The following is a 14,128-nucleotide window of genomic DNA, read 5'->3' on the forward strand; positions in this document are numbered from 1 at the left end:
CAAAATATTCTTCGAGATGTCTTCTAACATGACATGCATATACATCATATTTAAAATTCTATCTACAAAGTTGAATACTTTAAACCACTTTTCATATCTAACTTTACATTTAATAGGTTAGCCCTCATGAGAAATGGTACGTATAAGACCCTTCACATTACCAAAGTACTTACTTAACCTCACTATTATAACGACAACATCTATTGTCAATTATATTCACACGTTATTGGACGATCGTTCCTAACAAGTAGAATTTACAATTAGAATTCACAATGAAATCCTTTATCGATATTGTGTACTCGAAATAAACTTATTGATCCTTGTAATCAGGCTTTAAACGTTATCACAACAGACTGATACAACAACATCTATCAATCTTTTCACAGTACAACCTTAGTACGTTTAATTATTGAAAAACTTGACGGACTAAGGTTACTTAGTTTTATTTTTAGATCTGATACGGATTATAAAATAATAAAAGAAAATTATATCCCAGAACTTTCTTACAAATCTTTTCAAAATGAATTTAATTACCTCGTAGAAAAACTCAATACATTTTTGTTCTGTAATTTTTTTATACAATAATCCAAACGTTTTAAAGTATGATATTTAAATAATTCAAAAACTCGGTACAATGAATAAGTCATTGTGTATTATTTTAAAAAATATAATTTCAACACTGCGAATTAAGAATTGACAAGAGAAAATTGTACTAGAACTTTATTACAAAATCTCTTCAAAATTAATTACTTTTCTTGCTGCGGTTGAAGAAATATCATTTCGTAGAATATTACAAATTTAAACTCGACCTAGTATTGGCCTTAAGAAGCGTAGGTTGAGTTACGTTGTAATAATATATTCAATCTCTCTCTCTCCTTTACTTCCTCTCTCTCTCTTTCTCTCTTTGTTCATCGAATTGTTAATCATACAACGGTAACAATCTGTTAGTTGGAAATTCGAGTCCTTGGTAATGGCTAACAGCAATGGCATCAAATCCACCTCAGAGCTTATTCCCTTGGGCTGTCACCCATTTCGTGCTTTGATGAAAGCTTCGAGAAGTCGACTACATCATCTTCTTAAGCCTTGTCAATGAAACAGAGTGTGTAAGAGAGAGACAGAGAGGAATAGTGTCGAGTATTCAAAGGAAGTGTACTGATTCGAAAAAGGGAAAAACTTTTCATTCGACTTGTCTCACAGAAATATCGAAAAACCTTTCTACAAATTCATGACACCAAATTGTTATACTTTATCTTATTGTTTGGTTTATAGAAATATTTGTGACTCGAGGTTTTCGATATTTATTTTGTTTTTAATATTCCTGACACACTAAATGCATGCACGATATATGTACATCGTCATATATCAAGTATGTTTGTCAAGGATAATCTTTAGAAAAAAATAAATGGAGTATGAAAAGTTACCTCAGCAAGGTGTAATCTCTCTCTCTCTTTCTTTCTTTCTGAACAAAGAACATGTAACATATACATGCATGGCCTCGAACTGGGACGACATCGTGAAACCACAATCGGAACAAACCAACGCAACAAACGATTTTCTAAGACTCAACATTCTAGATTTCTAGATTTTAATATGATGACAATGGTATTGTTAGAATAAAATTGATTGCAAGTAACTCGCACACGTGTACACATATACATATATAATAGATACACCTGTATGGAATATAATTGAGATGAAAAATATTTTGTAGGTTGAATAACAAATGATTTTGAGTAGCATGATTATTAGTGGTACACTGTTGAAGTATATATTACCTTGAGAGTAACCGAACACTGTACACCCTCCCCTACTACTCGTCGGAACAATATTGCTCTTCGCGTACTGTAGCTGAATAAGCAGATCAAATATTTGATGGGGTGGCAGAGAGAAAGAAGAGAGAACGAGAGAGAGAGATGAAAAAAAAGATCATTTAAAATGTATGTATACTTGCATTAGTTGTTACATTTACAATGTTCCAGTTTAAATTAAAACATTGGTCTTTCTTTTTTAGTACATTTATATGCACTACAGTCCATAAATCAATTGACAAAAGGGTATTGTTAAAATATATCAATTTAATTTATAAATATTGGAGTCATGCAAATAAAATTCCTTTTTGTCTTTCGATATTACAAAGTTTACCAAAGCTTTCAAAATAGAAATAAAAAAATTGAATGACTAGTAATATCAATTGACTTATGTTTAAAATGGTAAATGTATTTTTTTTATGTACAATGAAATTAATATTATTTATATTTGATAATTTCTAAAACAACTCTGACGTAACCCTGAAAAAAATTTGATGCAATCCTGTATGTGTATTTATTAAACGAAAATTTAATAAATATTAAATTCGATAACTTTTAACGTATATTTAATACAACCCTAACGATATTCTGTATAGGTATAATATTTATTTTACATAAATAAAATAAATTATCATTTATATTCGATAATTTCTAAAAGAACGTAAAGAAAAACGCCGATCGGTTTGGTTAACGAAAATAAAACTTGAGTTCGTGGAATCGATCGGTAAAAGTTATTTAAAGAATACTCAAGTGTGTCAGAGACACACGCGATGCTTTTTAATTTTATCGAAGGAACCACCGAAATAATCCATTCCAAAAGATGAAGAAATACTAAAAGCATAATATTATTATATTAAATAAAAAATTTATGTAAAAAAATCTCTTCATCATCAACGAATATGCATATCTAGTTAGAAGAGATACTTATACACACACATGCACAAATGTACTTACAAGTTTGGTATAGAAATACTAATAAGATATGTAATACACGAGAAATGCACAAATTTATGTATAGAAACTAACGAAAACCCGAATATACATATCATATATACATAGTAGGTTATACTACATCTCTTAAAGTTAATTCAACGCGAACCAACTGTAACGTTGTGTGCGCAAACGTTGTATCGTATTGTATAATAGCTACGACTCCAATGAATAGGACTGAAATGAATCTTTATGATCTTTTTATTGTCGATATATGAAACACACACACGCACTCACAAACATACAGATACATACATACATGTACAATAATGTACATACGTGCAGAATGACATACCACGTAAGTATGCCTAATAAGGAACAACAGTGATCACTATGGTAGGTAGTTATGGTTATGACGATAATGGTGGTGGTAGGATGGAGGGGGTAAAGTAGAGTTGGGTGGGGGGTGGGGTTGAAAAGAGCACGTTTTATATAAATTTCGTTTAACGATTTTGTAAATGAACCATGACTTTCTGGGTTCCCCAACTCGCATAGTATATCACCTCTTCTCATCCTCCTTTCTTTTCTACCTCCCTCCCCCTCCTCCTGCTCTCTCTCTCTCTCTTTCTATTCGTTTTTTCTCATCCAACCTTTTGCTGCGCTCGTTCCGGTAAGTTCGTCAGGGCTCGTGTTCGCAGGCACTCCCACTCGTCCAGAGACAAGTAGCAAAAAGCATCGCTTTTTGCATTAAGTATGACCCCGGCACGCTACTCACTCGTACCCACTTCTTCTTTCACTCCTTCTCCCTCATCCCGCTACTTTCCCGTTCTCCCTCCTTTCCTCCCATCTCTCCCACAACCTCCTCCTCCTCCTCCTCCCCATTACTGCTGCTGCTGCTTTCCCTATCCATCCCTCTTCACATCTTCGACATGGACTCCCATTTATTTGCACTCTCCACAGGAAATACGTCATTACTTAATATTTTGTTTCATTTTCAATATCGGACGATATACTGCTTCATTTATTACAAATCATTCGAGAAATTATGTCTCATAATTTTATTTTGCAATATCAAATTGTACCTTTCACGATTTATGGAAATGGTTGTACTGCAATATTTTATTTCATTTTCAATATAGGATCGGATATTTTTCTCATTTCATTATTTGAAACATTTATTTTTATTATTTTGTTTGTTTTAAAATATAAAATTGTATGACTGTTTTTTTAATAGTATTTATATTGTAAAAGGTATTCATTGTGGTAACAAAAAATTACGGTATCATATAATATTTATTATTATTATTTTGCATTTAGATTATCAACTATTTGGTTATTCGAAAAATAATTTTAACGTATGTATTAGATATGAAATTTTTTAAATTAGTTTGTGGAAATAACCGTAAAAGATATTCACATTGTAAACGAGATTCCATTATTATTTAATATTAATTTTCATTTTGGATCCCAGGTAAACAAATTATTCAAGAAATAATTTGAATACATTAAATGTTGTAAATTGTGTTCGAATAAGTTAATGGGAATAATCATAAAAAATATTCACAATGCAAAAGAATTGCAGTTGTTATCTAAATTTATAAAATTATCTGAATCGGTTTATGAGAAAAACCATAAAAAGAACACACACTATAAGAAAATGATGTCATCGCATAATACTAATTTTCATTAGGCATATCGACAACACCCCATTCAATGAATCAAGAAATAATTTGAATACAAGTACCATCTATCTAGACCATGTGTCTAATTTTTCATCGTGCGAATCAGTTTATGGGAACACTTATGAAATAAACTCACATCGCATGAGAGAATTACGATCATACTTAATATTTATTTTCACTTTTCTTATCAAGTATACGCTCTCCATTAAAGTCATCCGAGAAATAATGATCATTCGTACATTTAAATATTGTAATTTTTCATCGTGAGAATTATTTCACGAAAATTACGAGTAATTCACGATGCAAAAATATTACGCGTAATCAGTTAAAAATTTACATTTTAATTTATCATTTACATTCGTGAGATGATCATTTGTTATAAAATATTCAAATACAAATTACGTGTGGATAATTTTTGATCGTGCGAATGGATTTATGTGAACGTTTGCAAAAGCTCTTCACAATATAAGAGAGTTTTCTTTTTATATAAATATATATATATATATATATATATATATATATATATATATATATATATGTGTGTGTGTGTGTGTGTGTCTGTATAGGATTGAATGATTTCATTCATATGTACGTGCCCGGAAGATTAGAATTTTGTAGAGGCCTCGGCTAGCAGCTGTTCCGATGTTATCCATGAGCCAGCAACCAGTCAACCACCACCGGTCGCTGCTGTTGCTATGGTTTATCGGAACATTTTCATTCCTTGCCAAATTTAAACGTTCGACAAATAAATTTCAAAGATATATGTATAAAATAACGTATCCTGTTATTCAATATTCACAATAATAATAATTATTATTATTATTGTTATTATAATTATAATGATAAAGATGGATATTTGATAATGAATAAATTTCATTTAGTTTAAATACTTGCACGTATTCGTTACGTGCGTTCATAAGTGTGTGCGTACAACATTTAAACTGTCCTGGCACATCGTTAATTGCGATTTCGTGACAATTTCGAAAAATGCTGGAAGCGTTCCGCGCGCGTTCATTGTAAAACGCGGAGAGTGCTCTTTTTTTTCCTCCTCCTCTTCCTCCTCCACCCTTTTTTTACCTCCTTTTTATTTCTTTCTTTTTTTTTTTTTTTTTTTGAAGTGTTAATGCATACTTCAGTGCCGTCTACCCGGAGAGTGTAGTTATCTCGAGTAAGCCGAAAGTTTATCCAATTTCTCGAGCAATTCTTTTTCTCTCTCTCTCTCTTTCTTTCTTTATTGTAGTACGAGTAAAAACAAAAATTAAAAAAAAAAAAAGTAGAAGAAAGTAACGATGCAAGCATAAATAAAAAAAAAGAGAGAACTTCTTTTTCCCCGTGCAAATAAAAATGGTCGAAAATAGGAAGAAAGTGTAACTTTAAATGGAATGAAAAGAAACATTTAATTACAAATCGATTTTCATTCAGAAAATTCTTACGAAACGATTAAATACGTCACACGAAAAAAAATTCAGTTTAAAGCGAAGAATCTCATTTTTCAACGAGAAATGAATTTAAAAAAATTCATCGTAATTTTTTCCTTATCATAGGGTAGCATAATGAAACATTGAAACAAATGTAATCTAGATAACTATGTATGTGGATACATACCAATGGAAGGGGAAAGTACCAATAAAGTATTGCCAAGGGTTACGAAGCACACACCTGTCCGGATCTCACAAAACGAGGAAAACCCACAAATTACACTCGCCATTCGTGAATGTTGCGAAGTAGTAAACTTTCCTTCATCCTCTATTTCAATACGATTTTGATGTAGCGTAATAAAAAGAAAGAAGAAAAGATAAAAGACAAAGAAAGAAAAAGACCAATTTTTTATTATACAAAAGTAAAAGAGAAACGATAGATAGAAAATAGTCAAAGATGAATAGATTAGTTAGATAAATTAATTGAATAAATAAAATGAAAGATAGAAAAGGAGGAGCCCTCCTTTACTTCTTCGCAACACTACGACACGTCATAGTTTTGTCGATGATTACCGGCTTGCTCGTGTGCGTGCGCGCGAGAGAGAGAAAGATAGAAAGAGAAAGAGAGAGAGAGAGAGAGAGAGAGAGAAGTTCGATATCGATTTTTAAAGATTTTCCTACGGTAGAAAACTTATTAATATATTTATATACACGTGTATATATATATATATATTTATATACGTATGCATAAAAAAATACAAAGATGATTGTTATTAGGAAAAACAACAAATCTACGAATTACTTTGAAATAGAAGAAGTAGAAATAGAAGTAGAAGTAGTAGAAGAAGAAGAAAGTAGAATAAGTTAAAGTCGACGATCTCTCTCTTTCTGAAACGCGAACGGAGCGAGAATAAGAGAAACGGTATCAACGAGGTTGTCACGACGACTGACCGAACTGACGGCAGAGTGCGACATAACAGCCCTTTGCCGGGTCGACGCATGCGTCCCCGCCACCCCGTGCCCAACCCTATTTTCCCACAGCCACCGTCCTTCCTATGACCGTGTCCATCTTTTTCCCCTCTCGTGTGTCTCTCATTGTTGCATCACTGCCAAATGCAACCGGTGCCGTACAACAACTCGCTCTTCTCTTCCTCTTCCTCTTTTTCTTCCTCTTCTTCTTCTACTTCTTCTTCGTCTATTATTCGTTCTTACTCTTCTTACTCTTATTCTTATTTTGCTATATTTCTTCCCTTTTAGGAATTTAGGTATAGATACAGGTAGGTGTTGTATGAAAAAGGGAGAAATACCGAGGGTTCTCTTTTCCACTCGTCTACCACCTGCGTTGCCTTTGGAATCGTTTTTATATATACCTTTCTCTCTTTCTTTTTCTTTTTCTTTTTCTTTTCTTTTCTGTATTTTTTTCTTTTCATCATCCGTCTCACCTTAGCCTTTTACCACTTCCCCGTTTATCCTCATATCATCCCTTTCCCTTTTTTTTTCTTTCTTTCTTCCTTTTTTTTTCCTTCTTTTGACTCTCACGTTTCTTTCATCTCGTTCTTTGTTCCAGCTATTTCCGCGTTTATTTGACTTGTACGATCGTTTTAAAACCATACACATATTTATATATATATATTTATGTGTATATGTTGTTCGAGGACGTTAAGCGTGTTACAGGTGACACTTAAAGTTCCAAAGTAATTGAAACGTGAATGGGTAATACAATACCAACGTTGAAGGATAGTCATCATACTTATTATAAACGTGTTATTAGATACATTAGAAAAACTTTTTATTACAGTATAATGTCATCATTTTGACGATCAATGAATGACCCAACCCAACCAATAAATATCTACAATCACGATCACAATATTTATACGTTTTAATATTTTTCATTTAATTTATTTTATGATTTTTTGTTTTTATTCATATCATATATATTAAAATAAATTTATCTCCATTTTGAAATTGAAATAACTTTTGTAAAATATATTTCATTATTTGTCTAAATATTATTTTATTTTTATTGTATTTTATTTTCATTTCATACGTCACGCTTATGACGAATTATTTACCTTATGTTTATACGACGATTGTAATTAAATATCACAGAGATTTGTTTTCCATGCATATTTTCTTTCACCTTTTGAATCGGTTTTTAATTCGTCCTGTCAATTACTTCGATAAATCGATAATAGTCGGTAGATATATTCACTGTGTGTTTCGATTAATAGTAAACATCAACCGTGGCGCCATCTGCCTGATAAATTATCAAACAATCACGTTGATTATTTGATGCATACGAGAGTGTAATGTTGTGCAATATTTATAGAAAAACATTCTTCAAAAATAATTAAAATGGGAAAGAAAAACAAAGTTCAGAATTTAGGAAAATCATTGATCAGAGATCGTTTTGGTTCTTCCACCGCTAGAAAATTTCGTGGAGATTTTTCTAAGGTAATAACATAATAGAAAATATGTTTATATTTTTACACTTTTACATATTTAGAATAGATTAAAACATGTGTTAATATAAAATATTTAATATTAATTATATTACGTGGTTTTAATAATTATAAACAATTTTAAGATTATTTCAACATAAATGTGTTAAAAATGTTTATTTTGAGGTTATCTCAATAGCAATTTGATACTCAGATCATTTGTGTAATTTAATTTTCATTTTATATTTTAAAAGCCAATTAATAATAATAATTTATGTTTTAAAGCTACATTCAGAAAACGTAAACGATGGATACGATTGGGCATGTCTAAATCTTCAATCGGTTACCGAGCAAAGTTCTTTTGAAGAATTTCTAGCCACTGCAGATCTTGCCGGAACAGAATTCAATGCAGAAAAGTTAAACATTAAATTTGTTAATTTACAAAATTTGCCTGGGTTATTGAGTAAGGATGAGAAAAAGAAAGTTTTGGAAGAACATGAGAAACATAAAGGGTTTCTTAAAATACCAAGAAGACCCAAGTGGGATAGTTCTACCACAGCACAAGATTTACAAGCTAAAGAGAAAGAAGAATTTTTAGAATGGAGACGTAATTTAGCAGCGTTGCAAGAATCCGAAGGCCTTATTCTTACACCTTACGAAAAGAATTTAGAATTTTGGAGACAATTATGGAGAGTAGTTGAACGTAGTGATGTTGTCATTCAAATTGTCGATGCACGTAATCCTTTATTATTCCGTTGTGAAGATTTGGAAAACTATGTTAAAGAGATTGATCCTAAGAAAATGAATTTAATTCTTATCAATAAGGCAGACTTTTTAACCGATAATCAAAGACAATCGTGGGCAGAATATTTTACGAGTATTAATATGAGAGTTGCATTCTTTTCTGCTAAATTAGCTGCGGAAAATGAAAAAATTGAAGAAGAATCCGAGGAAGATGTTGAAGATTCTGTTGATGCAGAAAAGGATGATGAGAGTGATGATGAAAGTGGTAATGAGAGTAATGAAATTAATGAAAGTAGTGATGAAAGTGATGAAAATAAGGAAGAATTGTTGCATAATGTAACAAAAAATATAGAAAAACAAGATAAAGAGTCGTTGAATAATTTAACGAAGAATACAGAAATACAAGATAAAGATGATGAAGTGCCAGAGCTCGTAGAAAATAAATCATTGATTCAAAATTCTTCAGAATTATTAACCAGAGATAAACTGATTCTATTATTTAAATCAATATATAAAGAAAAAACATATATGGAAGGAGTTACAACGATTGGAATGGTAGGGTATCCTAATGTTGGAAAAAGTTCAACAATTAACGCATTATTACAATACAAAAAAGTTTCTGTATCAGCTACTCCAGGCAAAACGAAACATTTCCAAACTTTATATCTAGATAAAGATTTACTTTTATGCGATTGTCCTGGCTTAGTAATGCCATCATTTGTTTGTACTAAAGCTGATATGATTTTAAATGGCATACTACCGATAGATCAAATGAGAGATCACGTTCCACCGGTAACATTACTTGCTACATTGATACCGAAATATGTAATTGAAGATATGTATGGAATTATGCTACCTATACCAGCAGAAGGAGAAGATCCAGATCGACCACCAACTGCAGAAGAATTTTTAAATGCTTATGGATGTAAGTTGTTATTAAAAATTCAATTCAATTTTATTTCTTAATTACTCATCTAATAATTTATTTTTACATTTAGAAAGAAAATTATATTTAAATTATAATAAATATTATTGTGTAATGAATTCGTTTTCAGATAGCAGAGGTTTTATGACACAGAATGGTCAACCAGATAATCCACGAACTGCTCGTTACGTTTTAAAAGATTTTGTAAATGGAAGACTTTTATATTGCGTTGCTCCGCCAATGCAAAATCAAAATGAATATCACCAATTTCCTCCTCCACGAAGAATTAAAACAGAAAATACTCATATAACACCTAGAATGGCTCGTATAATTGGAGGGAAGAAAACTACGTCTGAGGAATTGGATAAAAAATTTTTAAGACAACAATCTACTGGTGTTCATGCTAGAGGTGTTGCTGGAAAAGCACGTGGATTACCACAGAATGCTAGTAATAAGTAAGTATTTTTAAATAATATAAATTATATAAAATCATTTGTATGTATGTATGCATGTACGTGTGTGTGTATGTGTGTAACGTTAAAAAATATTTATTACTTTTAGTGCTATAGCTGGTTCTGCAGCTAATTCAATTGCTGGTTCAATGCAAAATCTTTGTATTGAGGAGAAGCCATGGAAAAAAATTAACAAACATTGTAATAAAAAGAAACGGGAAAAAGCTAGAAGATTATACAGTCATCTCGATCAACATTAATACAACAAAAATATAACGCATAAATTGTGATCTTTCTAGTTTTAGGTATTGGCTAAGTTTTAATACATTGATTAAATAACAAAAATTATTGAATTTTAAGTAAATGAAAATTCACTTTATATAAAATCATATAAAAAATGAATAAATTATGTGTATAATAAATATTGTAAATTACAATATACGGCTATCTTATCGAATTTTCTAAGATTACATAATAGCGGTGGATAAAAGGATTTTATGATCTATTGGTTTAAGAATATACGTCATGTCTTTATTTTATGCGACATATTTTTAATTTTCGTTCCTCATGCCTCATCCTTACAAGTCGACCAACTTTGTATGAATTGCTCCATATACAAGAGATTATAATAAAGTTATTTTACGTTTTTGTAACCTTTATGTTTATTCAGACTAATATTTAGTCGAAATATATACATAAATATATACATCGACATCCTATTTCTCAATACAATTTGATACTTTGGCGCAGATATTCGCTATAAATTTTATACATATTATATAAATATGCAAGATTTATAAAATTTCTTTAACCGAAAATGATTTAATTATTTAAATAGGAAGCACTTATCATTCTTCATAATTATGATCCTTAAATATCCAGATCAATAAATTCAGAAAAGGATAATTAAATTACATACATAATTAAGTTATTTTTATATAAATTAGATTCGAAGAACATCGTCAGTTCCTTTCAATTTGATAATAGCATTATTCATTTTTAGTAGAAAAGTACCGTGTGCAAAATTGTTCTAACAAATTTCGATTCAAATTCATGCAGCAATTCGTCTATGTCATTATCTAAGTCTTCACTGTTAGCCAACTGAAAAGAAAAAAAGTTTTGTTATTATTTATATGTACAATACTCTTTTCTTAACTATATTAGAGATAAATAATAATATCAATAAATAAATTACAAAGAATAATTAATATATTAACACGTTTGATATTATGCCACAAAGAAGAAATTCCAATTATAGTTCAAAAATTATTTCATTTACCACATATGTTATATATATCATTGTAAATGTGTGATGTAGATTGTCGATGGAAATCGATGTATCATGGAAATGTGACACTGGTAACAAACATGTTAATATATCTTTCAATATGTTAAACATTAAACCTCTTTTATTGAGTTTTCTGTTCAAGTAACAATAATTTATCAGTCATAAAAAACATGTTGGCCATTGGTGACCGTCACAGCCTGAACTGAAAATCTAAAGCTAGTTCGTAGAGACTGGCATTGTTTTGTAGGGTTTACCGTGTTAAATAATATATCATATAATAATTATAAACATTCAAACGAGATAGATATATATATATATATATATATAATAAATACAATGAGTCAGATGAATATTTGTACCCCATCATAGCTTTAAACGAAAGGGCAATTTTTAAAATTCTTATATGAATGAAATTGGGATTAGTAAACTTTCAAACTCAAACATAAATTCTATCACAAAATCACATATCATAAATATCATTTAATATAAACAGTAACAAAATTGATATCACGAGAGTATATAAACAGTTTAGGCACATTGGATTACTACTAGCTCCCGATTGATCACGCAACGTGAGTATGGTTAGTAACGTGAATGAGTGACCCATTACGAATCCAGAAAAAAAAGATAAAAATCGTGTACTGTTGATTCCAGAGAGTCGATAAAAAGACGCTCGGCTTTTGGTATATTCAATAAATGTGAGAAGATGGTTAGTAGAAAAGAGTTACTCGAATTCCTAAAACGAAGATTAAAAAAACAAAAATAAAAAATAAGAATTGTAAATACCACAGTGACTAATTCACAGATGAGAAATGATCCAACTGTAGCTTCTTCATGATTATCCTGAATATCAATATTGATAAGATGTACAGGCTGATTGTCTTCTTGAGTTCTCGATTCCATGCATTCGATTACTTGATCATATACACGTTCTTCACATGTGATTAAAATATCGAATTTGTCTTTTGATAATTGAAATCTTTCAGGTTTAGGTTTTATCCGACGGTTTCTATCCAACATGTGTAGCAGTCCATTTTGTGTATAACTAAATAATTATAGGTTATTGTATTTCATTACAAAACAATTAATTTCTACAATTAAAAATTTAAGGATACAGGAATTCTGAGTTATTACATTTTTAATTGTAAAATAATATAATTAAAGTATAAAATTAGAGATTAAGTTATTATGAATGCATATAAATAAAAATTTTTTATCGACAAATAATAAAATATAACAGAGATAAATATATTACTATTGTTTATCCTTGTTTAACAAATCGTTATAGATCTCTTCATAGGATGTTCCAAAGTCATAAATGTTAGGACGATCTGGAGCATTTCCTGGTAATTTGACTTTATCTCCAGTACCAAAAGATTTAACGTTAAAGCCTTTTTTACTGAAAGAAGTAGTTAACAGTTGTTAGTCTGTCTGAAATAGATTAATCTAACTTTTTTTTTTTAATTAATTATTATCTTTTCATTATTATTATCGAGATCTTTCCCAAGTGGTTGACATAACCTTTTACCTTAGGAAGGCATGTGCTTCCATACTCCTGTTCATATTACTGGAGCAAATAACGGCTACGCTAAGTAAATTAGGGGCCGGCATTATATTATAGACCAAATTTGTAATAAAAAATAATCCTGAGAATAATCCTAATTATTAGCTAATATAAAAATTAAAATATATTTTTCAACGCCAATTTCGATACGTTGTACACATTGATTATTATTAATAATATTATTGTAAATTTTATATACAACAAAGTAATATATGTATTTATATTTATATAATTAAACCAAATAGTCTAATAATATTAATTTTTTATTCAAGTTATCGTTTCTTCATTGTACTATCTTGCTACTTTCGAATCAGCGTTGTCCTGTAACACGTATTAATTCTTTCAACACTAGATGGCATTGTTGATATCTTTCAAAACAAGTTCTTCGTAAACAGAGCATCCGATTGGTTGCATTGGAACCACTTGTCATTATGTACGAATTCTTATTGTTTAAATCAAACACAATTAGGTGATTGGTCGACAATAAAATAAAATATAATAGCGGGTGTTTAAAATTCCAATAGTGAAAGTAATCAATTAATTGAATTCATTCGATCAATACAGTGTCATCGAATAATAAAATTTTGTTAAAGTTCAGGTATATTTATATATAAAATAAAAGATAATAATTATAAATATAATTAAAAATTGAAACGAATGACATTTAAATATGTAAATATATACGAATATTATTGCGAGCATCGAAAAGTAAAGAAATAAGAAAATTAACAAATTTGGGGTTGGATGTTGGATTTAGCTGAGGGTTTGTAGATGGCGGGGATGGATTGTACACTGGATATGGGTAATGTGTAAGAAGTTCGTCTAAAGTAGAAAAAGGGAACTCTAACACGTGGTTTTGATAATCGATCGGGA

The 14,128-nt window shown here is 30.1% G+C and overlaps 2 protein-coding genes and 1 long non-coding RNA gene across 5 annotated transcripts; 2 read left to right on the top strand and 1 right to left on the bottom strand.

Moving 5' to 3' along the window:
• The first annotated feature begins 1,789 nt into the window (after positions 1-1,789).
• Positions 1,790-2,981, top strand: LOC149031073 (uncharacterized). The gene is made up of 2 exons (XR_016178060.1): positions 1,790-1,937; positions 2,012-2,981. It is a non-coding gene; the product is annotated as an uncharacterized LOC149031073 (long non-coding RNA).
• Positions 2,982-5,165: 2,184 nt separating this feature from the next.
• Ns3 (nucleostemin 3) lies at positions 5,166-10,942 on the top strand. 2 transcript variants are annotated; one of them, XM_089176832.1, is made up of 5 exons: positions 5,166-5,184; positions 8,171-8,295; positions 8,568-9,951; positions 10,082-10,406; positions 10,513-10,942. In XM_089176832.1, the coding sequence occupies exons 2-5, from the start codon at positions 8,197-8,199 to the stop codon at positions 10,661-10,663; spliced, it is 1,959 nt and encodes a 652-aa protein (XP_089032958.1). In that variant the 5' UTR covers positions 5,166-5,184; positions 8,171-8,196; the 3' UTR covers positions 10,664-10,942. The 2 variants fall into 2 exon arrangements, with proteins under 2 accessions (XP_089032958.1, XP_015175802.2); XM_015320316.2 differs by lacking the exon at positions 5,166-5,184 and having other exon boundaries at positions 7,908-8,295.
• Positions 10,934-13,599, bottom strand: Ssu72 (Ssu72 CTD phosphatase). Of its 2 annotated transcripts, XM_015320326.2 has the most exons (4): positions 13,220-13,597; positions 12,947-13,090; positions 12,478-12,736; positions 10,934-11,504 (listed from the first exon to the last, which is right to left on the bottom strand). In XM_015320326.2, the coding sequence occupies exons 1-4, from the start codon at positions 13,300-13,302 to the stop codon at positions 11,403-11,405; spliced, it is 588 nt and encodes a 195-aa protein (XP_015175812.1). In that variant the 5' UTR covers positions 13,303-13,597; the 3' UTR covers positions 10,934-11,402. The 2 variants fall into 2 exon arrangements, with proteins under 2 accessions (XP_015175812.1, XP_089032960.1); XM_089176834.1 differs by lacking the exon at positions 10,934-11,504 and having other exon boundaries at positions 11,706-12,736; positions 13,220-13,599.
• Positions 13,600-14,128: the final 529 nt, after the last annotated feature.

Source organism: Polistes dominula, unplaced genomic scaffold, assembly GCF_049000335.1.
Source record: "Polistes dominula isolate Pdom_NZ unplaced genomic scaffold, Pdom_raw_medaka contig_12, whole genome shotgun sequence".
In the NCBI taxonomy this organism is placed as follows: domain Eukaryota; kingdom Metazoa; phylum Arthropoda; class Insecta; order Hymenoptera; family Vespidae; genus Polistes; species Polistes dominula.

Excerpts from the sequence above, each read along its gene's own strand:
- Ssu72 (XM_089176834.1), bottom strand. The coding sequence starts at position 13,302 with ATGCCGGCCCCTAATTTACTTAGCGTAGCCGTTATTTGCTCCAGTAAT. Across the intron at positions 13,091-13,219 it reads GAAGCACATGCCTTCCTAAG|TAAAAAAGGCTTTAACGTTA; the intron begins GTAAAAGGTTAT and ends TACTTCTTTCAG. Across the intron at positions 12,737-12,946 it reads TTAAACAAGGATAAACAATA|TTATACACAAAATGGACTGC; the intron begins GTAATATATTTA and ends ATAATTATTTAG.
- Ns3 (XM_089176832.1), top strand. The coding sequence starts at position 8,197 with ATGGGAAAGAAAAACAAAGTTCAGAATTTAGGAAAATCATTGATCAGA. Across the intron at positions 9,952-10,081 it reads ATTTTTAAATGCTTATGGAT|ATAGCAGAGGTTTTATGACA; the intron begins GTAAGTTGTTAT and ends ATTCGTTTTCAG. Across the intron at positions 10,407-10,512 it reads CCACAGAATGCTAGTAATAA|TGCTATAGCTGGTTCTGCAG; the intron begins GTAAGTATTTTT and ends TATTACTTTTAG.